The sequence below is a fragment of the Pocillopora damicornis genome, chromosome 7, assembly GCF_964200805.1.
Source record: "Pocillopora damicornis chromosome 7, jaPocDami1.2, whole genome shotgun sequence".
NCBI lineage: Eukaryota > Metazoa > Cnidaria > Anthozoa > Scleractinia > Pocilloporidae > Pocillopora > Pocillopora damicornis.
The window spans coordinates 4365861-4393693 of record NC_142676.1 but is presented as its reverse complement, the minus strand read 5'-3'; the positions used below and the strand labels follow the sequence as shown (position 1 = coordinate 4393693).

General features: G+C 39.1%; 2 protein-coding genes and 1 long non-coding RNA gene across 5 annotated transcripts; 1 reads left to right on the top strand and 2 right to left on the bottom strand.

Annotated features, from left to right (window-relative positions):
* Window positions 1–64: 64 nt before the first annotated feature.
* LOC113686046 (putative skeletal organic matrix protein 5) lies at window positions 65–27030 on the bottom strand. 3 transcript variants are annotated; one of them, XM_089212197.1, is made up of 3 exons: window positions 26814–27009; window positions 26490–26619; window positions 65–1243 (listed from the first exon to the last, which is right to left on the bottom strand). In XM_089212197.1, the coding sequence occupies exons 1-3, from the start codon at window positions 26912–26914 to the stop codon at window positions 713–715; spliced, it is 762 nt and encodes a 253-aa protein (XP_089068323.1). In that variant the 5' UTR covers window positions 26915–27009; the 3' UTR covers window positions 65–712. The 3 variants fall into 3 exon arrangements, with proteins under 3 accessions (XP_089068323.1, XP_027059439.2, XP_089068324.1); XM_089212198.1 differs by lacking the exon at window positions 65–1243 and adding an exon at window positions 25413–26030 and having other exon boundaries at window positions 26814–27030; XM_027203638.2 differs by lacking the exons at window positions 26490–26619; window positions 26814–27009 and adding an exon at window positions 1707–1828.
* Window positions 2030–3726, bottom strand: LOC149042146 (uncharacterized). Its single transcript, XR_016188421.1, has 3 exons — window positions 3662–3726; window positions 2940–3057; window positions 2030–2073 (listed from the first exon to the last, which is right to left on the bottom strand). It is a non-coding gene; the product is annotated as an uncharacterized LOC149042146 (long non-coding RNA).
* Window positions 14907–21166, top strand: LOC149042145 (uncharacterized). The gene is made up of 6 exons (XM_089211913.1): window positions 14907–15354; window positions 15554–15847; window positions 15937–16068; window positions 16336–16525; window positions 17114–17329; window positions 17553–21166. Exons 1-6 carry the CDS (start codon window positions 14961–14963, stop codon window positions 20848–20850), a joined length of 4524 nt encoding a protein of 1507 aa, XP_089068039.1. The 5' UTR covers window positions 14907–14960; the 3' UTR covers window positions 20851–21166.
* Window positions 27031–27833: the final 803 nt, after the last annotated feature.

The window sequence follows — 27833 nt, the reverse complement described above, 5'->3', positions numbered from 1 at the left end:
GGATTTGAACCCATGACCTTTGCGATACCGGTGCAGTACTCTACCAACTGAGCTGGTCATTATGTTGGTTCCAAGTAATTTATTTGCAACTAAGTTAAGCTTGTAAAACGTTCTGCGGGAAAGACCCACGAACACACAACCTACTTATTTTTAATGGGCATTTTGTACAAATAGAAGAGACGACATACAAGTATTTCGAAAATAGAGGAGTTTAAAAATAACAAAGGTGGATCGACATTATATTCCAGTTATACAATAACACCAGGTATTCCCCAGTACAAGTTGAGGCAACAAGGTCACATGACACATTGGGCCATATCGTACGAACGGAACTCTCTGAAAGAATATTACTGGTGGTCTTTCCCTAATGGTGTCCACCAATTTTTACAGCTTACACGTACGCTATGCGTCATGACAATCTTCACTTAACATTTATTTCATGAGCATGAAAAAGTCGGACCAAACAATTCTATTAAGGTCAAAATTCTACGTTGTCAATGGCTTTGATGGTAGACTCTGGAAACGTATTGTTTTTCGCGCTACATAAAACAATTTAGGGATGACAAGTACACAAACATCCATTCAAGACAAAACATTTGCTCATAAATTTATCCTTAGACATTACTTAAGAATCACAGTCTTTCTTATGCTTTGCTTTTGATAAAAAACTGTTCACTACTTCTGGAACCAAGTAGGGGCTATTACTTCTTCATTATTGAACAAGAATGTAGCCCATAGTTTTGATGTTTTGACCCCCATTATCTGGTCCCCATCCGTGCACTGCCACATTTCCACACGAGTTCGAGTAGTCAGGATGACCTCCAGTACCAAAACCGATCCTGGAATCACAGCTGTGGCAGGTATTCTGCTCGTTAGCAAGGATACCGATTCGAGCCTTGGGTTGTTGGGCGCCAAAAGCTGTACAGTATGCGTTAAATCCTTCCCGGTTGCAGTTTGATTGTAGTGAGGCTCTTGAAGGAAGCAGTGACTTCCATTTGTCTCGGTTTAGTGAGGTTTGGCGGTATTTCCCATCAGCGATCAGAGAGTACAAGGAGGAAGCTGTCATGTTGATGGCGATGAAGTTGACTTTGTTGCCGCTTTTCATACCGAGACAGATCCTGTTGAATTTCGTTTCCCAGTATGTTGGTAACATTGTCTCATGCCCGTCAAACCCAGTCGAGCCAGAAAAAGGGTTGTATACTAGCTTGTTGGTCCAAATTACGTGATTGTAATGAAAGGTGTCCTAATTAATGAAACAAATCAAAACGTCTCATTTTCGTTCAACATCTTTGTACCACAGTGAAATTCGAATGCATGAATAGAAACACAATAAACAACGGGCCTTTCCCATTTTGATCTCAGTTACTACCTCCAAAATCTCGGCCCTCAACCCGAGCCTCTCTAATTCCAATTGGAGGTTGCAATTATCTGGAGTCTGCTGTACAAGTTTTTGTTTAATTGAAGCCTGTGATTTATACCTTTTAAAGTATAATCACTGCTTTGTCGTCTACATTGAACAAGGATAGAACATGTGAACTAAATTGATTTTAAAATGTTTTCACCCTTTTTTGCAAAAATGATAGATTTAGATTTGCGAAATTCGAATAAACACTTCTGAAGAAGAATTTTTATGAACCATTTTAATAATTTAAAGAAGAGAGGAAACTATCTTTTTGAACATTTTATGAGTATTGTTTTATGTTTACCTTTGAACCATCCATCTTCATCACCAGAGTCCAACCACCACCCCCACATCCATCAAGTGTTGTCATGTGACAGTAAACTGGAACGATCTTTTTCCCCAGCTTCAGAGGGTAAGCCTTGTTGGCATTAGGTTTGAAAAGTGAGGAAAATAACAAACAACGAATATAATCAATTCTCGAAAGAAGAGGTACATGTAAAGTATCGATTCGGAGTCTCTATAACCTGCAGCGAAAGTCGAATCCAATGCAGCTTGGGCGACAAGCAAAGTACATTCTCTAAGTTGCAATTTATTGTAATATGCGTTCTGCTGGATGGAAAGAACTTACCCATTTGTGTTGAACAGCTCCTTACAACTTTCAGCGGCTGGGGCTTGAATTTGAAAAAGAAATCAGAGAGTAAGAATTAGATTGTTCAACTTCCCTCCCATTTGACCCAAGAGAGGTTTCTTGCCGCCCTACCCTGAAGAAGACTAGCAGCGAAAAAGTCACGATCCATATGGAAAGTGACTCAAGTGTGAGAACAATGATAATACACTATCGTACTAAAAAATTAGTTTATCTCTTAAGAAAGTTTTTGTCCTCAAACTCACTATAAAACGTATATAAAGGAAAAGCAAACGAAACAATTTAAACATCAACAGGGAAGGCACCAGGGGGGAGGGGGTAGGGGGAGGGGGGGAGGGGGGGCTTTAGTCGCAGTGGCGTAATGGTTAGTGCAATGGATTCCGGGACGAGGAGGTCTGGGTTCGAGACCTAGTTGGGTCATTCTGTTGTGTTCTTGGGTAAAATAATTTACTTTCACAGTGTCTCTCTCCACCCAGGAGTATAAATGGGTACTGTCCCTCTCCTCCCAGAAGTATAAATGGGTACCGGAGAATTGCTGGGGAAGCCTGATGAAATGCTGGGGCGGTAACCTTCTGATGGATTAGCATCCCATCCAATAGAGAGTGGTAATACTCCTAGTTGCTTCATGCAACATAAAAACCGGAATGAGCTCCGCCTAAGTGGGAAAATAGGCTACAGACTTTACCTCAGGGGGTTCATGTAAATTTTATGGTGTCACAAACAAAATCCTTTCACCCCTTTTTTTTTTGCCCTGCGGGAGATCAATACGACCAGTCCCTACTAGCTGAACATCTTGCTTGCAAAGTAAAAACATTTTTTGAGAATCGCTGTCCATGCACACTCCTTGATATAAAGATATTAAGACCAGTTATGAATTTCAAGAAAACTTACGTGTTTCTTCGCAAGAATTGACTGAACAGCAACATTTCAATTTGCAGTCCTCGAACGCTGAGTTCCAGGTCACATTCTGGCAAGACTCGCTTAAGTTACTTTGAATAGCTTTGTCAAGCTGAGGGAAAAGGTATCATAAAATCGCCATTATTGTAATTACATTTTTTAAATAATTCATATTAAACATTATAATCCACTCGTTAATTTTCGAGCGACTCTATCGGTTGCCTTACGTCACGTGGCACAAGATTACCGGAAAGTTATCACGCAATAGCCTCCAGTTACGTCGCTATTTGTTCTTCGATTATTTCCGTCGAAAGGAAACAAAGACAGCGGAAAAAAGCCAGCTTAAGACTTTCAATTTTTATCTTTATTACTTTACATAGTAGAAAACGAACTTGCTTCATAGAATCGAGTGGTAGTGATATAAAAAAGTTTATTTCAGATGCTGCTCCAGAAAGTACAAAAGAGTCAACAAAATTTTGCAGTCAACAACAGCTAAATTTGTTGGCCGTTTTACGGCTAACGATTAACCCTATGGATGCCATATTATCGGTGGTTCGATAACGTCCCTGCTTATGTTTAACAAATAGACTCACTGTAGTCATGCGTATGTTCAGTGATGCATAACATATGATTTAAAGATATGATGAGAAAAAAGAGTGGCACACCGGGAGCATCCAGGCGTGTCACTGATGATCCTACTCGATGACGATGTTTACCTTTGTCACTGTACAGTTCAGTACCGAGACATCATCGCTGGTTCTATCTGACTTAGACTTCACCTGGTTAAAGTAAGAATAGCGGTATCCAAATTAAAATGGGACCTCTATTAACGTTATAACTTATACATGAAGGAAAATGTGGCTTAACTTGCCAGGAGATATAAGTATCAAAGAGATCGTGAGCGCAAAATGTTGCATTAGGAGGATGCATCACAGTGATCAGACGAAAGGATTTTTAGTACATGCGCGGATTTGTGTGCGAATGAATGCAGTGGGATATGAAAGAAATAAAACTGAGAATAACTAAATGCAAAATGGAAATTTAGAAAATGACCGATGTCCAAACAGTGGAAAATTATAAATAGTAAAAACTAAAGACACGTTACGAGAAAAGTAAATAGAAACGTTAAATTTTTACAACTGCTGTAAATTTAGGATTTACTAACAAACTTCAATAACTTAATCTGTGGGACAATTATCAAAGTAGTGCAAGCAGACAAAACGGACAAAGAAAATTCTAGCTTCTCATTTGCTATGTCACAAGTGCAAACATTACACAAACGTTTACCTTTGTCACTCTACTTTTCAGGTCCGTTATATCTTTGCTTGTTCTGTCCAATGTAGGCTTTACCTGGTTAGAGCACGAATAAAGATTTACAAGTTAAGTGATAAATGCATTCACAGCTTTTAAACAGGAACGTAGCTAGAATGAACTTGTCTGGTCATTCAAAGTCTTCATACATGTGTGGACCCAATTTTACCTTGATTACGGTGCTGTTAAGCTCTGATCCTTGTAATCTGACTGGCTACTCGCTACTTACTCCGTAATAGAGAGTGAGTAATTACCAAATGACATTTTTTAGAATCCTTAACTAAGAAACTGTAAAATCTTTACCATTGTTGTCGTTCTGTTCAGTTTGGCGATGTCATTCTTTGTTCCATCCACTGCGGCTTTCACCTCGTTCATCGCAGAATTGAGATTTTCAACCTAACGTGAAGATAAAGATACAATATTTAACTTCTTTCGGCATTATCGGTTTTTTTCCTTCAGGAAGAAGCTTGCACTTTTTAAGAGTTTCCGGCCCTATTTCTAATAATTGATTTTAGAATAATTCCACACTCGTTGTTAGGGTATTGCTACAAATGTTGTAATCTAACTGCCTACTCGCTACTTACTCCATGATAGATAGTGAGTAATTATCAAACGACATATTTTAGAATCCTTAACTAAGAAACTGTAAAATCTTTACCATTGTTGTCGTTCTGTTCAGTTTGGCGATGTCATTCTTTGTTCCATCCACTGCTGCCTTCACCTCGTTCATCGCAGAGTTGAAATTTTCAACCTAACGTGAAGATAAAGATACAATATTTAACTTCTTTCGGCATTATCGGTTTTTTTCCTTCAGATAGAAGCTTGCACTTTTTAAGAGTTTCCGGCCCTATTTCTAATTGACTCTAGAATAATTCCACACTCGTTCTTAGGGTACTGTTACAAATGTTGTTATCTGACTGGCTACTCGCTACTTACTCCATGATAGAGAGTGAGTAATTACCAAATGACATTTTTTAGAATCCTTAACTAAGAAACTGAAAAATCTTTACCGTTGTTGTCGTTCTGTTCAGTTTGGCGATATCATTCTTTGCTCCATCCACTGCGGCCTTCACCTCGTTCATCGAAGAGTTGAGTTTTTCAACCTAACGTGAAGATACACTTAACGTCTTTCGGCATTATCAGTTTTTTCCTTCAGGTAGAAGCTTACACATTTTAAGAGTTTCCGGCCCTATTTCTAATAATTGATTTTAGAATAATTCGACACTCGTTCTTAGGGTACAGCCACAAATATTGTAATCTATATAGTGAGTAATTACCAAATGACATTTTTTAGAATCCTTAACGTGGCAACAGTAAAATATTTACCGTTGATGTCGTTCTGTTCAATTTGGCGATGTCATTCTTTGTTTCATCCACTGCGGCCTCCACTTTGATCATAGTAGAGCTGAGGTATTCAAGCTATCATGGTGGATAAATGAATAAAGGGGTAAGTTTCTAAAGAAACTGTGGTGCTGCGTCGGTGGGAGAGTATAACAGGGTAATTTAGTATTATCAACTGGGTTGATAATGTAAGTTGGCTAAGTTCGTTAGAACGATTTGCGAAGGGCTAACGCTCGAAACGTCAGCTTTTAAACTCTTTTACGGTGGTCAATTTACGTTATCAACTCAGGTGATAATACTAAATTACCCTAAAATGGGAAGCGGTTCGTTAAAAATGTCATCGGAAAAAATAACCGACATTTGTTACAAGATGGACACACGTTTCAAAGAAGTCGAACACATTTCTCAGCAAAGAAAGCACAGGCTTACAGATAATATTACCCTTGTTATAGTGCTTTTACCCCAGTGAGGTCATCATTTCCTTTATCCGATGTAGACTTCAATGTCTGATTTAAGGACAATTGTAGGCATTAATCTTGAAATTCAATAAAAATATCCAAATATTGTATATTCACCTGAACAGTTATTGTATTTCTTATTGCAGGTAAGCACTTTGGTTAGCTAGTTCCAGGGGTGTTTCTGTTTAGGGGAAGGGGAAAAAGTGTCCTGGGATGAACGTAACCTACTCTGACTATGCCCCCTCGGTTTTTTAATTACTTCAGAATATTAGGGAGCTTTTTCGTATTGGTTATTCTCTTTTACGTCCCTTACCAAATCGGAAATGCTTGTCTCATTCTCCCCTAGGAAATCCTTCTTAGTTAGCTGATTTTTATGGTGTTGGGCCCCTGAAATAGAAATCAGTCCGTCGCAGGAGACACGATTAAAGTAAACAAAACACACAATCAAACAATTTAAGTTTTGTAACTGGGTCTTAAATTAAGTTATAAGGAAATTTCAATAAAAAAGGAGAAAAACTTGAATAAAACCTAACCATTTTGTTCAGAGCATCCACACCTGCGACCAATTTTTTCAGAAATTATCAGCAGACCCACGAGAAGGGAAACCGTCAAAATTAAACACGTGATAATGGCCAGCCACAATAGACGATAACTGGACCGTTGCTTGCTTGGTTTGATGCGTTCTAGATCTTCTTGAGAGATCCTTGGGTCATCTTCCGTTTCGGTGTGATTCTGCTCGTCATCATTTCCCTCAACTGATTCAAGAAGTATGGGTAGGTCATCTTCTTTATACCCTAGATTTACAAAGGCTCGTGCTATCCTCCTGTGCATTTGGATATCTGTCTGTGAAGTGTTTTAAGAAGTGTGTATTTTTAAAGAAATCATTTGACCTGTAACTCAAATTTATCAATTATGACGGTTTAGTTTGTTTCTACACTCATTCACAACTTAGATCTTTCATACCATAACATTTCATTTCTTTTATTTGGAGTGATTCTAAAATAAAAAAAATTGATGAAAGCAGAATTGGAGACCTAGTCTGAGGAAGAGGTTCGTTCAAATTTTTCACTGTTTTTCATCGAGAAAAAAGAAAATTGTAGGAGCTAACATCGCATAATCAAGCGGGAAATTTGGGAAAGCACGAGTAACGCCTGCGAAAAAGTTGTGCACAATTCTTTCAGTCCTTTTATTCTGAAAGCTTGAAGGCAAACGGCTTTTATTTCTGTTGTGGCGGCGTTATATTTTTTCTAGACCATACTTGCACAATTTTCATATGAAACTTTGAAGATAAGTACTATCCAATGGTGTAACATTATACATGATTGTACTTTGTGGCTTTTCTTTTGTCACCGAGATTACATTGACTAGTATTTGTTTTCCAATGCACGGGAGAAATGTTTACTTCCAGCCAAAAGTAAATTCAGCTTGGCAACACTAGTTTGAATCATTTTCCATAGAGGTTGATACGGTATATGAGCTGATGATTGGAGTCGAGGGAACCAGTCAGAACACCAGAACACTAGAAGTACAATATCCGGAGTTTCAAATTTGATGAATATATATTTGACACAACACAGGATGTTTTACATAAAAATTTCGGTTTCTATCTAAGACTATTCATGAGGAAGATAAAAATGCAATTAAATTCGAAATTTGAAACTCGCAAAGCTTTAACAATGTTTCTCAGCGAGAACTCGGTCAAAGCAGTCGTTTATATCGTAATTGGTATTGTTTCAGTCTTCTAATGAACACCCTCCTCTTTCTTTACTTCGCCCTCAAAGCCATCATTAATAGTCACACACACTACTAAAGGTAATTGTGGAGAAGCTCTTGAAGTGAAAGTATCATCAATTTGAAACAAAGCTTTTACAGTCTTATCTGGTGTAGCAATTCTCTCTGAAAAGCGACTTCATATGTTTCAAATGAGCCCCTCTCGCGCACAAAAAATGTGCTTTGGGCGACTTATAAACCAAATCCTTTTCTTTCATTTTCTCAGAAGGATAATGGGTATATCTACTATTCTATGAAGGATATGGGGGAATGGAAAGACTCCCCGAGTTGGACAGGAAGGTGAAACATTTGAGCAATTGTCTTGCTGTTCAATCTTATGCATGCCTTTCAATGAGTGTAACAAAGGCTGCCCTATAACTGTAGATGACGAACACTTCATAAAATAAGTATTCTTTCCTCAGGTGACTACGGCAATTTTCTAAGATATTTATCTCCCTATTGGCTAATCAGCGGGTCAAGATATCTCTCGAAAAACCGTCACTAATTTCATTGGCACCGAAAGGGAGTCGAGGCATCTCTCTCCTTTGGATATGGAGTTTGTGACACCGTATTGTCTACCATCACTATGCTAATCTAGTAATGGACGAAAAACAGGGGTTTTGAATTTCCTTTTTATTTTAAAATGTTTTAGTAGCACAGGATGTGTTAGCAAAGGGACGAGAGCCACATATGTTTCTACATAAAACTTTCCGTTTCTGTCTGGGGCTGTTCATGACAAGGGAGTAAAATACAATTAAAATTTGAAAGATGAAACTCACAATCAAGTTTCCAACGTGTTTCAGTGATCACTTGATCGAAGCAGCCGTTAAATCGAAATTTTTTCAGCTCCCTTACTACCACTTTCCTCTTTCTTTTCTTCGCTTAAGTTCTTAAAGAGACAGTATCGTTAATTTCTAACAAGGCTTTTGTAGTCTTTACTCGTGTAGCCAGTCCCTCTGATAAGGGTACCTTTTGCTTCATATTCGTCATTCTCGTGCAAACGTGTGCTTTGCACGACTAAGGCGTGTAACATTTCCTTTTCATTTTTCTTACAATTAACAAACAAAAGTTTTATATCTGACTCTGGGAAGGTTGTTGTGCATGGTGAGATTCCCCGAATTGAAAAGCCAGTTTACAACTAAACATAAACTGAACAATAGAGGAATTGTTTTCCTGTTTGATATTGTACGTGTTATCATCGATAGTTGACATGAGACTGAAACGCACCCCGTTGTTTCATTTTCCTCCCCTTTATCGACCTTGAAATCTCAGATGCCCGAAGCTGTTGTTTAAAATCCAGTAAGGCGAAGGATTGAAGAAAAAAAAGGTACCGAAAAGCTTACAATGCTGATCTATTGCTTCTAAAAGTCACAATTTGGAATAATAGCGTTTTTCTGCAATCCCAAACCTTAGTAACGTGTCTAAAATATGTCTCTAACGCATAAACAAGTTGAAGATTCTCCCTGCTAAATCTTAACACATCCTGGGAAAATATCCGTCTGCAGATATTAAGCACTCAGTCTTCGTTACAGACCCAGCCCGTGCTCCTATCAACGAATTTATAAGCGGCTGCCTTCTCCATTTTGGATGTTGTTCACTTCATTTCTTTTTCAGTTGCTAAATATCTTCACGGACAAAATTTCGGCCTTATTTTCACCACATCTCTTAGAGTAAGCTGAGATGTTGTTACTACGTAACTGAGCCTTTGGTCCAAATAACAACTCAATATAACTGTCCTCATCTAAAGAACTCACCACGCTTTGCTATGTTTACCAGCTTCACCACGTACAGCGATGATCTGACTGAGAGCGATGACCATAAAATCAGGCTCGCTCAGGTCACGAGACCTTATGGAAAGCCGCGCCTTGGAAAAGAGAAGGCTGGGGTCGAACAATGAGGCATGCGCACCTTCTCTAGAAATCGAATATCCTTTCGTGTTATCAGATATCACTTTGAAATTCCATGTTTAAATTGGCCAGTGGAAAATATTCTGTTAATTCTCTCTGTATATGGTTGAAAATAATTTCACATCTAAGTTCGAAACAAAAACGTCACTCGAAGGTATGCTGTCCTTTACAGTAAGGTTCCTTTGTCTATTCCTTGGTGCATGGTATATACACATCTTTGGGAAAGGCGTATCACTTCCGTAATAAAGCAAAATACAATGTTATTTTTCGGATAGAAAGTACGTTAGGTAAACACTCCGTTTACCACTGTACAGTTCATCGAACATCAGCCTTCAAAACCTCAAACGCCAGGAAGAAACATGAATAAATCTTCAAATAGGAACAACAAAGACGGTGAATTAAGGTCAATTAACTGCCAGAGAAGGGAGGGGTCGTAAGAACATTACAGAGCCTTATAGGGGAATCAGTGTTTACTGTGACACAACCAGAATCCATCGACCCATTAGTTAAAATAGTTACAAAATTTCCTAAAAAACATTAATAAAATGGCATCTGAGTCTGCTTTTTTAAAATGTTCAGAGTTTCTGCCTCCGCAACATCATAAGGTAGATTATTCCATTCGTTGAGCGTATCAAGAAAAGTGGATGAGCGACTAGTTGAGCAGGCTTTGTTTACTAATTAACAATGACCGTATATGGCTACTTTGGAATAATGGCGGAAACAGCTTTAAAATACACGCGGGATTTTTCAAAATTTCCGAATATCATACGAGCGGCAGATTTAAACCATCGGCAAAACTGATGATACGACAAATCTTCCCCGTGGGGGTGATTCTGGTAGATTATTTAGGATGCAAATGGTCACGGTGGGGTGTATGGTGGGGCGACTGTAGCTTTCGTATCTGGAATAAGAAATGTCACCGTTTTTTCCTTTACATTGCTTAAAACTGGCGAAAGGTATATTCAATTAGAGGCTCACTGTGCGATTCAAAGGCGATGAGAGCATGTGTAACCTGGTATTAACGTCCGAAGCCTACCACGCCCACATTAGAGCCAATTAGACAGCAGTTGCCAATAGTTACGCATCTGAATTCATAACATTTGTCTGTAAATAACACTTTTCTTTAATGAATGGTTATACTGAATTTTGCAAACATTGCTAGACGTATTTAAGTAAGTAAGTAACTTCATTTCTGAGTCAAACATAAAGACCAGCCAAAGGAAAAATCCAAATAGGGGACATGTAAGAGAATATTGGTATTTTTAAAGTTCGATTAGTTCAACAATCGAACTCGCAAAAAAAGTAGTTCTGTTTTATGTTATTGCCTATTTTCTATTTCGTTAAAATCGCTTCAATCGGTAGAGAAAAATATGAGCGATGCTTCCGACAACCGGCTTGTGAGTGCGACGATCGTCGAGATAGAACTAGAGTCTATCTTGCGACAATAATAGGAGTGTGGTTTCCATATGATAGTAACGATTGCGATCATATCTTAAAAGTTTTTACAGTTTTTTAAGCATGGTCTAGCTACCACCTCAATTTCAATACTAATTAGGCGGCGTGCGCGCGATTGTTTGCGGAGGCGGAGCTTAACATACCTTGGTATTCTCGCGGAAAGTTTAAAAGTAGGTCACTTGTATTCTCGTGAGGGTCTCCAAAGGACAAATTTGGATAGAACACGACGATGCTGAGCAAACGTTTTCGAAATTCGCGTTTTGCGACTACTTCCAAAGTTTGGAATCCCTTGAAAATTTCTATGACGCTTTCTAGAATGTCAAATAAAAATAACCATATGGTAAAAGAGAAATCTAGCAATTGAGTGACGATAAATTACGCCTGAAAGTGCGCTGAGATCGACTTCTCATACAAGCAGGATGCTAACATAGTCAATTTTCAAGGCAAATTTGCGACCTCTTCTGAAAGCGCAAGAACAAAGTGAGAATGATACACTGTTCAATTGAACTTTCTTCTTTAAAAGCCATATGGTAAAAGGAGCATTTGAAAAGTAGTTTATCCGTAAACGAAGAGAACGTAAGCCTTCCTCGACATTTTCAGCCCTTTTCCTTTATTGTTTGACAATCATTTTCTAATTAGCTTTTAAATTTAGCCCCAGCGTCTCAATGAAAGTCCCGGATATGTCGCTGAATTCTGGGCGATGCGTTGAATCATGTAGAAGACTTTCGTCATTTGCTCGATTGTTTAATGTGCGGGTATTTAAATTTCGCGCTGCGTGAATGAGATTTTGTTCCTGATGTGCACAAAAAGGTTCATATTCTCCTTCCTCTGGCGTGTGATTTAAACCTGGTGATAACGTCCGAAGCCTCGCGCGTCGTTAATTCATGTAGTTCTACGGGTATCTTTCTCTTTCCGTATTTCAATTCAACGACAGGAGTTAAAAAACAATGGCAAGTGGAAATAGTCGCACACGTTCGTCAATTTCTCATTCGACTCGACTGTTCAATCCGAGTATATTTAAATTTCGCGCTTCGTAAGCAAGAAAAACTGAATAATCTCCTCCCACAATTTTTTTGTGTTTACATAAACCGAAATCTAATTGATACCTATTCATCCTTTTGTGTAATAGCAGGAGGTGAGATTTTTTTCGCATAGTCATGTTCTGCTGGTTTCTTTCTTTTTTTTTTGCTCAACAGGTTACGTGTATTCAATCACATCACTGACGCTGTCAGATTCATCTACCAAATTTTAGGGCAATCGAATTTCGCGCTACGAAAGTTATCCTATTTTCTTAGTTTGCATAAAGCGCTGCGCAATCGCCTCCCATAATTTGCTTACCGTAGCGTAAATGGATAAGCCCAGCAAAAACTTAAAACTATTTAGCTTTACAAGCAATGGTTTAAGTTTATGGAGATGGTTGGCTCTTAACGGTCGAAAATCATGTGCAAACGTAAAATAATCACATGGATGCGGCCCGTTAAGACTGACCAGCTCAGTTTGCGATAAATGTATTCGTGCAAAAAAACATAACAGTTGATTTGCTCTACGATAAAATTAGCCAGACAGAGCGCACAAATGTCGCGTATATGATGTCCAATACTAGATATCTCAAGCGGGGACGTTTTTGAAGGGCGGACGGCAACCGGAAAAAGAATAAAACTAACTCTGGCACATGAATAAAGGAGGTAAGTTTCTAAAGAAACTGTGGCCCACAGTGGGGCTGCGACGGTGGGATAGTAGAGGAAGTAATTTAGTGTTAACAACTGAGTTGAAAACGTAAATTGGCTACCGTAAATGGTAAAAAAGCTGACGTTTCTAGCGTTAGCCCTTCGTCAGAGCGAGAGATTCTGGGGCACTTTGAAGCCATTTTAAGAGGTCACGTTTTAGCATTTTAAACCAATGTGTCACCTTTAATTGCTTTCAGTACGAGAACCTGCAGATTTCGATAAAATCAGGTCCTTTACGATCTCGGCATTATCAAAACAATACAAGAGCTTCATGCATGCATTGATTATATATCCTGGCCGAGGTTCCTCCACTCCACTGTAATTTCTCTTGTAAATACCTCCAACATGTGGATCGTGTAACAAATTCAAGCTTCCCACTTTGAAACCGACAGTTTGGAAATATCATAAAGTTTTTCTTTTTTTTGTCACTTTCTTGTCGTTGGTGCAGTCGTTTTTTGCTAAAATGACGTTGAGATCCACATTGGAAGTGACTAAATCGTTAGAAAAACGTCCATTCCTCATTGCTACTGTATTTTACCACCATGTATAATCTCGAATTATGTCACGATATGTTTCATGTATGATCCTTGGGTAAGGACCATTGGGAAATATGTTTTGAGTTGGGAGAAATTTTAAAGCTACAGCAAGCTTTGTTTTGTGTTGTTGATGTCTTCAATTTTACAGGCAGGAAATATTTTTCAAGAAAACTTCTTGCGAGAGTTTTTTCTTGGGCTAAAGTTAATATAAGAAGTTCAATGAAATGATTTATTTTCTATGGTTGTCCGGCATACTTCAGTTTAATTATGAATGCGTGCCAACATGGCCGCCAAGCTTTATAATTCTATAATTTTACTCTACTTTCTACTAGTTTCATCGATATTTTTGCCTTAGGTATGCGTTAAATCGAGAAATAAGGATTTAAACTCGACAAATAGTAATTTATTTCATGTGAAAATCCCTGCTGAGTGCGCTGGACAAACTTGGTTGGTCGAACGCCCCGAAGAGACCAGTTGTAGAATGGAGGAAGCGTGGCTCTATTTGCGTCTTTCTTCCACCTAAAGATCTTACAGAATTTATGTACGTTCATGCCAACCCAGGACCTCCAAAGCCTCAGACTGACTCCAATAACTTGGTCAATTTACGGCTGCAAAGACCGAACAACGAGGACAGCCCCTATTTGTCATCATGTGCGGCTTGCAGGGTTTACAGCCGACAAGAATCATTTGCTCTTCGTTCTCAAAAGTATCATGACCAGGAATTCAGGACTTGTCTCGGGAGACTTAAGGTAAACGGGCTTCTAAGATACCGTGGTGCTCGGCGTTCCCGAGGAGAAAAGCCTTATGCCAGTCAAAGACCAATTCCATGTAAGATAACTTGTAGCGAACTTGGTAAACAACCCCAAACAAGCAGTATACCCATCCGGGAATTTGATAAACCAGGGAGAGCGGTGAATTATAGCGTCTTAAGGAAGGTCAAACATCAGAAATCTTATGATATACCTGTTATCCTGTCAACGAATGTGAGATAATTAACGAACAACGTGGATGAGATTCAATAAATCGCGGAGCTCAACTCTATAAGCGCTATTTGCATTACTGAAACTTGGCGTCGCCTGATGTGCTAGATTCTTGTGTCTCTATCCCTGGTTACAATCTATTTCGCAAGGATCGAATTAATACAGGAGGAGGGGTGTGTATTTATTTAGTTCACAAAGTGCCATGTAAACTCCAAGAATCTTGTAATCAAGACGAAATCGAATCAATTTGGATATCAATGAGGCCGCATAGAGGGTCTGGATGGGGTTTAGTGTCAAGTGTTATTTGGCCGTTTTTTTTTAATGTTTAGTGTTAAAATGGGTAAAATTTTAATGTTAAGCGTTTAAAAAAAGTTTAGTGTTAAGTGTTAAAAGGTATTAGAACAGCGATTTCACTCAATAAAGGTCAATAAAAGTTTTACAGAGAAAGCAATAATATTAGAAAAAAGGACTAAGATTTGTTCAAACTTAGCAGAACTAACCGAACTGGTCAGCATGCATACTTTGTACTCATGCGCATAAGTTCTGTAGACATTCTGTGGTCAGCGGTTTTTCAGCAGACTTCTGCATGCAAAATGGCCGCCTCGTCCGCATCGGCGGGAATTGCGGAAGTATTGATCAGCTTTTATAGATGTGGCGAGGAAGATGCTTTTGAGAGACATCGCAGTAGAATTCCAATCGGTATAGACCAAAGAAATCTAACGGACGCCAGGAAGCATATGATCAACTTTCTTGGTATTTCGCAAATGGCTACGTCGCTGGGTATGGGAAATTTCGAGCTGAAACTCTACCGGCTGGCCAGGAGTGCTCATGGGAAAACGAAGAATTTACGTATCCTTACGCAACAACAGTGGGAGATGGAAGTGCCACTCCTTGTTTCTGACGAAACCCAAAGTGAACTCAATAGTAAGCAGACAACTGATCTGTCGAATTCATAAAGTGCAGGAAAAAGTTTTGAACTAATGATAAATATAACCACAACATATGTATTAGAAAATTGGGGGTTACAAATTATCCTTATTCGATCTTAGAAAAGGATAATTACTTTGAAGGTTATAAGTATGAAATACTAAAGTAAAATTTCCTCTTTTTCATCTTTTTTAAGTACATGTGGTACAGAAAATAATTAATTGGTCAGACAAGAAAATGGTGCTTGTACCGGGTGTGAAGCAAACTCCTAAAGAACCTCTTGGTACTTCAACAAGTTCTTCAAAAGATAAAGATCCAGAAATTGCCATCATAGACAATGAGCCTGGAGCATCAGATTCTGCGAGAAATAGAAGTAGGAAAAGAAGACAAGAATGTCAGGAAGATAAAGAACTAGTTCAAAATATTTTGCGAGACAATAAAGTTGTGAGAAATGTGCGTCAGAGGCATGAATTAGATGAGCTTCAAGCAGGTAAATTTTAATGAAATAGGTGGTTTTTGAATTTCTACTTTTACTTGTACTTTTACCTTTACTTATGTGTTTACTTTTATCTCGCTTAGACTTAGGGAAGCTTGCTGGAAGCTCAGCTCTTAATGAGGTGAAATTTACTTGTGGAGTCTGCAAGAAACCGTATTTTATCAGTACTAAGTCCAGCAGAACCACCCAATGGAAGGTCAATTACTTCAAAATCAGTAAGTTTAAACAAATATTTTTAATTTACCAATATCATTACTGCAGATCACATGTTTCAGTACTCAGAATAAGAAAAAATAATAATTCCGAGTGTATTTAGGTGATAGTAACTCTGGTCTTTTGTATTCAGCTGATCTTCTAAAAGACTAATGAATGTTTATAATTAAGTTGAACTTCCCTTATCACTTTTTCAATAATCCCCATGGTGGAGAAATGTAAACCTAGGAATACACTGTTCACCTTTGCTAAAAATTTGTCCTTTGTAGCACATTTCAATAAGTGCCAAAGAAATTACGAGAAAGCACAGCGTTTAGTGAAAAACAACCACACCCTGGACAGCCTTTGGAAAAAAGGAAATTGTGAACGACTTTCTTCAGCATCAAGCAGCAATTCCATGTCACAAGATGAGCAGGAGGACTTTACTGGTGCTGATGCCATAGAAACAGGCTCTGACAAGTAAAAACCTTACTGAAGAATATATTGTTGTATAAAAGAACTTTTTTTTGGATGAAAATCTAGATTATTATAGAACTCATGCATAGACATGTCATTACCATGTACCAATAGATAATATTTGTTGTACACACAAAGATTGTTTAGCTTTTTCCATAGATCTCAAAACCAATGTCTTTGACCAGCATTTGTAGTACTGCTGATAGAGTCTTAATGCATAGTTTTTGTTGATATTTTGAACTTAATGAAATAAAGCAGTTTATGTTTTTCAAATTGATGTTTGCACGTGTGTTTCATGTGTAAGAAGAAAATCATATTTTACCAAAATATAATTGCATGGCAGTTACCAAATAGTGGAACTACTAAAAACAATTGGCATTTGTATCATGATACCAAAAATCCATTACAAAGCTTAATATCTGGAGCATTCTCCATTGCTTGTAGTGTCCCAATGTTATATATGTTCTTCTTTGTTCCCCTTTTGAAATTCCTGATACTGGCTGATACTGTGAACACAATGAACAATGACCAGAAATGAATCTATATGTTGCAAAAACTATGATACGTGTATGTGATAATTTCCTTATACAGTGATAGTGTTTACCTAAACGAAGATTTGGAAGAATCCGCAGACTTGTCTCAAAGCCATGATGAGACTGTCAGTTCATGTATTGAATCATGGGATGAAGAAACACATTGTGCTTTTGATGAAGCTGGCTATGTTGACCAGAAAGATTCAACACAGGATCCGGAGGGTCATGTGATAAGCGATGCGAACGTGGATGATGACTTGACATGTTTTAACTTGTAAGTGTTTATGTAACTAGAAAGATGGAGGACAGATGGTCCATTTGTGTTTGATCTTGTAGTTTCTATTGGCTCCAACTCTAAGCTTGCGAGTTTTGTTGAGGTTGCTTACGTAATGGGGAAATGTTGTTGCACTATAATTTATGAGAATTGACAAATTGTTAGCATTGGTCTGTGTGTGGTCTTTGCGCATTTAGACGTTTGTGTACGTTTATTCTTCTAGGTGTGTGGAGAATGCCCATCCAGTTGCTATTAAACTCAACCAACTTCTTGAGAAAGGAAAGATCCCGGAAGACTGTCTCTACTACAAATTTATTGACAACACTACATCTTTCGCTCTAGTTGATCCTAAGTCTGCTTCAGATTTCACATGGGACCGAGATGTGTGCGAGTTTTTTGACACTATCAAGTATCTCGGAGGTAGTCGGACACGAAATTTTGTGAGAGGGCCTGGTTTCTTTGGAACTGGGAGAGGGGGACTGAAAGAATTCAACACATTTTCTGATTTCAATCTTTGCGGTCCGTCAACAAATTCGTCAAAACGCTTTCAAGCTGGTTATGCTACAGCCAGTGGGGTGATAAAACCGCATCTATTGTCCTTGTATTCCTTTGCCTTCAATCGACAAGCTGATTTGCCAGCGCTTGTTTCTACAGACAAGTTGAACGTTATACCATTGTCACAAGCTATTGATGGAACTGCATTAAAACCTGGCCTAGAATATGATTCACTTCAGAAAATGGTGGTTGGGCTAACAACTCAAATAGACCAAAATAATTTTAGCAGCAACTCCATTTCTGATCCTGAGGAAATAAAAAAAAAGCTCTTAACAAGCGCCGAAGTGGTCGTAGGTACATCACTGGACAACGGCTCATCAATTCCAGTTGGTGTGTACTATCGCCCCAAATCAGTAACTGGTGAAGAAATCCTCAAATCTACACAAGACACAGCTAAGACCTTGCAAACTTGCCAAATGTGTTTGAAGCTCCAGGCGTCTGTAAGTCAAATTGTATCAAATGACATGCCCTCTTGCTTTAGCAGCTGTGATGAGTGTCTTAAGCTCAAATCTGTTTGCTCAGCCTGTAAACAAAATGGCCAGGTCTCACACATTCCTTCCTTAAGGGCTTGTAACCGGTGTTTAGAAAAAGGAGTAAAGTGTAACAGGTTTCTTGCTGCAACGGTAATTACCGATTGTGAAGAGTGTAACAAGAAGGCGTTGTCAAATCTACACTCTATGGCCGAAGATGGTACATTACCTATTGAACTTTCGCTTCTTGTCGCCCTGCCAGATGTGGTTCATCATGGCAAGAGTATGAAATGCAGCTGGGCCAACTGGTTCATTGATCTTGAGGGCGCGAAGAGTAGTCTAGTTCTAATTCGAACACTCCGCGATTCTGCTGGCCCTGATGTACGTAAGAAGTTACGAAAAATGCTGACCCTGGACTGCGTAAGGAATAAAGATCGGATGGCTGTAGAACCTATCGTGCGCCTTACTAGAACCTCGGTACTAGAGGTACTGAGAGGAATAAGTTTGGTCGTCCACACAATAGTTCCAGAAAAGTATCGCTTTTGGAAATCCAATCAGAGTGGGATATGCAAAAGACCCATTGCGATTGAAAGTGGGGCTCAAGGAAAAGTGCTTGTGTTAGACTATGACTTCGAATCTCAAGAGGCTCGTCTCGTGGAATTACGTTTGCATCAACCAGTTGATGTTCACGTTCGGAAAGAGACATTCAAGGATGCAAGGGACCTTTGTTTTACCAGTGGTATAGTTTTCGTTTCTGAAAGAGGATCTGGGGCAATCCGTGTTATTGACTTGGAAGGCAAAGTACGTTTAAAGCCGGAGGGCCTGAAATCGCGAGCAGAACTACTTTCACAGCTGAGTCGTTTTAGTTTATCACAGGATGGCACAGTGCCAATTCTTCGGAAGCGACTCGCGACACATTTAAAAGCTTTAGCTGCACAAGTTAAGAACCCAGAAATCATCCAGCTTAACACGCCTTTAGTAAAACCAACGTCAATTTGTGTGGCGAGTACAGACATCCTTTTGTGTGCGGATGACGAGCACCAAAGGATCATTCAGTTGGAAGTAAGCTGCAATGGAATTGCTGTCGTTGGTACTAGCATGCGAGAAATACATTATCCCGATGGCGTTTCCAGTATTGAATCTCTTTGTGTGTGGAGAGGGTCCGCATACTTGGCTGCATCTGGTAATGCAGGTGGGTTATACGATTGTGACCTGGCAAATTCAAACGTCAAACAGCTCCTGCAGAATTCGTCCGATTCATGCAGTGAAATCAAGAGGCTGTGTCATTATGGCGACGTAATTGTGTTCACTGACATCGTAGATAGGAAAGTCAAGACCTTCGATCCGAAAACCTCAACTGTTAAAACATTGATGGGCACTGGAAAAGAAGGAACTAATGATGGAACTGGTGAAACCTGTACCTTTGCGCAAGTCCACGGAATATGCAGTTTCCTGAATACTATATTGGTGTCGGACGTAGCTGCTGGAACGGTAAAAATAGTTTCACCGCTTACTGGGACAGCGTCCTTTCTTCAAGCCCTTGGGAAGCTGTACGACAGTTTTGGAATTGGTGCTCATACCGTAGACGCAGTATCACTATCCCTTCAAGATGCTGTGAACAATGTTTCATCAGTGAACGAATATATTAAAAGTACAGTTGCTACAGTTAAACAGCACTACAACATGAAAGAAGCAGCAGCAACAAATGGTCCCCAAGGAACTGTGTCAAAGAAAACTCAAGTCTCGTTAGAACTCCTTGAACAAGGTATAGCACGACTGCAAAATAACTTGAAGAACATAAATGAGGATTATGTTGGTGACTTTGACCTCCGTACATTACTGACCACTATAGTTGAAAACCTTCATGCAGTCTCCCAATTCAAAAACGAGACTTTTACAGCTTTACAGTATGCTCGAGACTTTGGAACAATTGCAAAAGAATCATTAAAAAGAACAACAGAATGGAGTGCCAAATACTTTACACATGACAAATCGTTTTATCCAGTTCCAACATCTAGTATGGAGTTGGCAGATGTTGAAGTGATGAAGTCTCCAACAGCTGCAAGGATAGATCCTCTAATTGAAGTAGCGATGAAGGAGTTGGTGGATAAATTTCGTTCCGTGAGGCAGAGAACAGTGCGCAGTGAAACCACAAAAGACAAAGCCGGAGCTCTCCCACCAGCAGTGTATTACACTCAACCTCCTCATACCAAAGTAATGTTCCACAACGACCCAACTGTTGAAGGAGAAGTAATGGAACAAATTACTCCGCATATCATAGATGACGATGGAGACTCGCACGCACCCAGTATCACGTTTGTGGACGATAGCACTATTGAAATAGTTGCTGTTGTTGAAGTGCCAGATCAAGAGGATGAATACGACACCGACTCAGGCACCGATGTGGATGATGACGATCACGACTCCTACCCCCACACAACAACACTCACCAGGTCCGGGCGCGCCATTCGCGCTCATTTTCGCCTTGACTTGTAGAGTTTGCACTATCGGGTCTGCGCATATACATTACCTTGTGATGGATCTGTGATCAAGAGTTAATTGCATAACAACCCGTAAATAGCGCCACCTTGGACCCTGGAAAGCAAACGATGAAGAGGTAGACCTAAAGAGACTTGGAGACAAACCGTAAAGAAGGAAAGGGGGAGTTTAGATTCAAGGCTTGCTTGCTGCTAATACATGTGCTAAGAAACAAGAGGATGGCTAGTGAGGATGCAACAGCCTTTTCCCGGTAGGTAAAAGGAGCATGATGATGATTAAATAAACAAATTGTTCAAATGAAAGTTTGCGAAAGTGTGATAACGACAGAGGAATATTTTAATTGTTAAGCATAATGTACCCTTCTGCAGAGAAATAGTCTACAATGATTTTCCATGATAGAGACATAAACAATGAACAACACAAAATTGCAATCAAAATGACACAGTATGTAAATCAATTGTAGCTGATTCCATATTGAATGCCCGCGTTTATCGTCATCAGTATCTGGCGCATTTTTTAGCCGTTTCTCGTTACATTTGTATCAATTTTAGTGTTTCAGATAATTTTTTAGTGTTAGATGTTAAACAGCTCAAAATTTTAATGTTTGATGTTATAGAAGGTAAAATTTTAGTGTTTAGTGTTTTCGAGATACCCCCATCCAGACCCTCCGCATAGTCTACCAAGACAAATTACATCAATTGTGTTAGGTGTGATATAGAAGAAAAGAAATCTTGACATGCTATTATCTGACCAGCCAAATGCCCTGATTATAATTACCGGCGACTTTAATCATCACACGACAGGATTAAAGTCAAAAGATGTATCCAAAGCCAACCATCTCAAGCAGCTTGTAACTTTCAAAACTAGGACTCAGGCACGCTGGACTGGTTTTCTGGTTTTTTCTTAATAGACCAAAGTTGTTCAGTGTATCGTAATTGCCCAAAGTCGCATCATCTGATCATTATACCATCTTGGCCAGACCAATGATATCATCCGAACACAAACCGGTCATTAAGAAAATAGAGTAACGCGATATGCGCGATAGTGCATGGCGTGCGCTGGGGCAGTGGATGACCGAGAAGGACTGGTACTCGGTTCTTAATACTGAGTCTTGTGAAGACAAGTTCAGGCTGTTGATGATGGAACTTACTTATGCTATTGATTCCTACCTTCCACGAAAAATAGTTAAGAAACACCCAACTGACCGTCCCTGGATCTCTAAAAAACTGAAATTTTGGATTCGTAAAAGACAATCTGCATTTCTCAGACACAGAGAGGACTCTTCGAATTACAAATTTTGGAGGAACAAGGACAAGGGCGAGGTCAAAAAAGCTAAAAATCACTACTATCATGATAAAGTTGCTCAAGTGGAATCCACTAATTCCAGTAAATGGTGGAGGCAACTAAAGTCACTCACAGGCCAAGACATTCAGCAGGAGTGGTACCATCAGTTTCTTGGGGATACCGTAAATACCAAATTACTTGCAAATAAGATTAATGACTTTTTTGTAAGTCTCACAGGCCATTTTACACTTTTGACCCGTGATTCTCCCCCAAGCCTGGTACCACAGGAACTTTTTGTCTCCAACGAGGAAGTGTTTCGATCCCTGTCGTCGCTTAATGTTGCAAAAGCCGAAGGACCCGGCAACATCCCAAATAAACTGCTCAAAGACTTTGCGCACGAGTTAGCCCCTATCATTCGAAACGTCTATAACCAGTCTCTGATAGATTCCATCACTTCTAAACTGAAGGACTTAAACCTGCCTCTTCATCCTCTTCTAACAATACGCCTAACAATACCTGCCCCTACACCCTAAGGCACAAATCAGATCAGCAGTAGTTTTACAGGAACGTCACTACCTGTTGAACGAAGCGCACCGAAGACTTTTTCACTTTTAAGTATTTTTAACAAATGTGATGCATGTTCTGGTGTGGTGTGTATAATTTGTACTTAACATATACAGAAATGTACATAGTTGTTCTTAGTAAGTTTTCATTGTATTATAACTCGTTAATTCAGTGAGTTACAGCAATAGAGTCTAATAAACTGTTTTTATTATTACTTCACGATTTTTCCCCTTCTGTTTTATTTTCTTATCGTTTTAGGAAAAATTTCTGTTAATCCTGTTGTTGTGATCTAAAATACACTTTTTTTCAGATCAGAATCACTAAATATGAAATAGAGAGTCCCTATGTTCGCAATGATGCTACTGAAGGGATTATCCTCTCCATTAAATTTTGTTACCACAATGGCATGTCAGCAGATCAATTCAGACTCATTATTACAATAATCCCAGCTAGAAACTGACATAGTCAAAAATCCTTCTCATGTTCGAAAACTCATCTAAAGAATTTCATGTTGTAAAAAGTCATGGATTCTTCAGGACTTATTTAAGACTTCAAAAAGTTTTGAAAATGAATAAAGTGCTTGAAGAGGTCTCAAAATTGAGTGACTGATCATAAGTCACATGCTATTTTAAACTGAAATTTGAATGAATTTTCTTTCAGTAGCTAAGCGCTTTAACTCGTACAAGTGATTAATATGTAACTTATGTCCTGCAAACTTATCAGGTAAAATTTTTTTCTTGATCTAACATTAAATTCTCGTAACTAATTTACAAAGAAACAACTAGCAGCTAGAGAGTAGAACTAACAATCAGATCTTGTGAGTTAAGGGTTTAATTGACCATGAAGACACAAACTGTGGTAATTTTAAGAATGTTATACATCAACATGGACAGCGGAATAGAAATTCCTGCATTGTGGATGCCCACGATCTAAAAACAAACAACCGGAGAGCCGTAGTTAGCGGACCGCCGAGGGAACAACTCAATAATATCAAGGATCGAAGCGCGCCGATCACAGCGGAGCATCTTGCTTTAAAAGAAGACCCGAAACCTGTCGACCTTATCGCCTGGTGAAGACTTACAGTATGCAGTTGAAACTTCGCGATTCAAACCGTAAGTGACCATATCGGTATCTGAGTGTTACATACTAAATTATTCACTTTAGTGTCGGTGAAAGTCGCGGTGAGGTAAATATCCACCACAGTTCACCTCCACATCGGTGGATAATTGTTAATTATGATCGTTGGACTCATTCTAATGATCCGCTGGGCGCAATCAGAAGTCGACTCAGATTCGACCTGTCGAAAGAGTAAGCTTTCTCGTAACTAGCTTTATCGTGAGTATCTTATAAACCAAGATGTATTATTCAGCTGAAAACTGGTTTCTTAAGCAGTAAGTTTCACATCAGATGATATTAAGTTCATGAAGAAAACAATGGGTAGTAACGATTTCAATTCAGCGAATTTGCGTCTAAAGTTTCGCCTTCAAATAGTTCCTGTAATTTTTTTTGTCTCTTTCACTAATGGGCGATAAACAAAATCAAGATTAGTTTCCAGTCGTGTCATCGATCATTATTTAATCATAGCAAAATATGAAATTTGATATCGCAGAATCTGAAATGTGCTATTTGCTTGGGATGGCAATAATATCGACATGAAAATTCCAATCTGGTTCTCGTAAGAAGCCAATCGTTCGTAAAAACTACAAGGGTAGGAGGGGAAAGTGGTATATAGTTGTCAAGTTCGAGGTAGCTTTATTTTAGAGGCCAGAGTTATGGTTCGCTCAATATAAATTGTCCACTTGAAAGACTTACCTTACGGCTAGTGGTACCAGATATCTGCTCAATGATAGCAGTTAATATGAAAGCAACCTTCGCAGTAATAAACACTATTTGAACAGTAGTGAAAGTAAGGCCTGTACATGATTAGAACTCCTGACCTCTGCGATACCGGTGCAGTGCTCTACCAAATGAGCTAACAATTGGGAGCTGATCATCATGTTGGTTCCAAATAAACCCGTGAAGTGATTAATGATTGACGTGAATATATGAAAATCACATACGTGAACTGAGGATAGAGACGTGACTTCGCAGAAGTGGATAAAATTCAGGACTGTACGGGATTTGAACCCATGACCTTTGCGATACCGGTGCAGTACTCTACCAACTGAGCTGGTCATTATGTTGGTTCCAAGTAATTTATTTGCAACTAAGTTAAGCTTGTAAAACGTTCTGCGGGAGAGACCCACGAACACACAACCTACTTATTTCTAATGGGCATTTTGTACAAATAAAAGAGACGACATACAAGTATCTCGAAAATAGAGGAGTTTAAAAATTACAAAGGTGGATCGACATTATATTCCAGTTATACAATAACACCAGGTATTCCCCAGTACAAGTTGAGGCAACAAGGTCACATGACACATTGGGCCATATCGTACGAACGGAACTCTCTGAAAGAATATTACTGGTGGTCTTTCCCTAATGGTGTCCACCTAATGGTGTCCACCAATTTTTACAGCTTACACGTACGCTATGCGTCATGACAATCTTAACTTAACATTTATTTCATGAGCATGTAAAAGTCGGACCAAACAATTCTATTAAGGTCAAAATTCTACGTTGTCGATGGTTTTGATGTAGACTCTGGAAACGTATTGTTTTTCGCGCTACATAAAACAATTTAGGGATGACAAGTACACAAACATTACTTGAGAATAACAGTCTCTCTTATGCTTTGCTTTTGATAAAAAACTGTTCACTCCTTCTGGAACCAAGTAGGGACTATTACTTCTTCATTATTGAACAAGAATGTAGCCCATAGTTTTGATGTTTTGACCCCCATTATCTGGTCTCCATCCGTACGCTGCCACATTTCCACACGAGTTCGAGTAGTCAGGATGACCTCCAGTACCAAAACCGATCCTGGAATCAAAGCTGTTGCAGTCATTCTGATCGTTAGCAAGGATACCGATTCGAGCCCTGGGTTGTAAGTCGCCAGAACCTGTACACAATGCGTTAAATCCTTCCCGGTTGCAGTTTGATTGTAGTGAGGCAATTGAAGGAAGTAGAGACTTCCATTTGTCTCTGCCCAGTGAGGTTGGGCAGTATTTCCCATCAGCGATCAGAGAGTACAGGGAGGAAGCTGGCCTGTTGATGGCGATGAAGTTGACTTTTTAGCCGCTTTTCATACCGAGACAGATCCTGCTGAATTTCGTTTCCCAGTATGTTGGTAACATTGCCTCATTCCCGTCAAACCCAATCGAGCCAGCAGAAGGGTTGTATCCTAGCGTGTTGGTCCAAATTAACTTATTATAATGAAAGGTGTCCTAATTAATAAAACAAATCAAATCGTATTATTTCTGTTCAACATCTTTGTACCACAATGAAATTCAAATGCATGAATAGAAACACAGTAAACACCTTTCCCGTTTTAATCCCAGTTACTACCTCCAAAATCTCGGCCCTCAACCCGAACCTCTCTAATTCCACTTGGAGGTTGTAATTATCTTGAGTCTACTGTACAAGTTTTTGTTTCATTGAAGCCTGTGATTTATATCTTTTAAAGTACAATCACTACTTTTCGGTCTACGTTGAACAGGAATAGAACACATGAACTCAATTGATTTAAAAATCTTTTGACTTTTTTTTGCAAAAATGATAGATTAAGATTTGCGAAATTCGAATGAACACTTTTGAAGAAGAATTTTTATGAACCATTTCAATAATTTAAAGAAGAGAGGAAATTGTCTTTTCGAGCATTTTTATGAGCATGGTTTCATGTTTACCTTTGAACCATCCATCTTCATCACCAGGGTCCAACCACCACCCCCACATCCATCAAGTGTTGTCATGTGACAGTAAACTGGAAGGATCTTTTTCCCCAGCTTCAGAGGGTAAGCTTTGTTGACATCAGATCTGAAAAGTGAGGAAAATAACAAACAACGAATATAATCAATTCTTGAAAGAAGAGGTTCATGTAAAGTATCGATTCAGAGTCTCTATAACCTGCAGCGACAGTCGAACCCAAGGCAGCTTGGGATACCAGCAAAGCACATTCTCTAATTTTTAATTTACTGTAATATGCGTTCTGCTGGATGGAAAGAACTTACCCATTTGTGTTGTACAGCTCCTTACAACTTTCAGCGGCTGGGGCTTGAATTTGAAAAAGAAACCAGAGAGTAAGAATTAGATTGTTCAACTTCCCTCCCATTTGACCCAAGAGAGGTTTCTTGCCAGACTACGCTGAAGAAGACTAGCAGCGAAAAACTCGTGATCCATACCGAAAGTGACTTAAGTGTGGGAGCAATGATAATACACTATCGTACTAAAAAATTAGTTTATCTCTTAACAAAGTTTTTGTCCTCAAACTCACTATAAAACGTATATAAAGGAAAAGCAAACGAAACAATTCAAACATCAACAGGGAAGGCACCAGGGGGGGAGGGGGTAGGGGGGAGGGGGGCTTTAGTCGCAGTGGCGTAATGGTTAGTGCAATGGATTCCGGGACGAGGAGGTCTGGGTTCGAGACCTAGTTGGGTCATTCTGTTGTGTTCTTGGGTAAAATAGTTTACTTTCACAGTGTCTCTCTCCACCCAGGAGTATAAATGGGTACTGTCCCTCTCCTCCCAGGAGTATAAATGGGTACCGGAGAATTGTTGGGGAAGCCTGATGAAATGCTGGGGCGGTAACCTTGTGATGGATTAGCATCACATCCAGGAGAGAGTGGTAATACTCCTAGTCGTTTCATGCAACATAAAAACCGGAATGAGCTCCGCCTAAGTGGGAAAATAGGCTACAGACTTTACCTCAGGGGGTTCATGTAAATTTTATGGTGTCACAAACAAAATCCTTTCACCCCTTTTTTTTTGCCCTGCGGGAGATCAATACGACCAGTCCCTACTAGCTGAACATCTTGCTTGCAAAGTAAAAACATTTTTTGAGAATCGCTGTACATGCACACTCCTTGATATAAAGATATTAAGACCAGTTATTAATTTCAAGAAAACTTACGTGTTTCTTCGCAAGAATTGGTTGAACAGCAACATTTCAATTTGCAGTCCTCGAACGCTGAGTTCCAGGTCACATTCTGGCAAGACTCGCTTAAGTTACTTTGAATAGCTTTGTCGAGC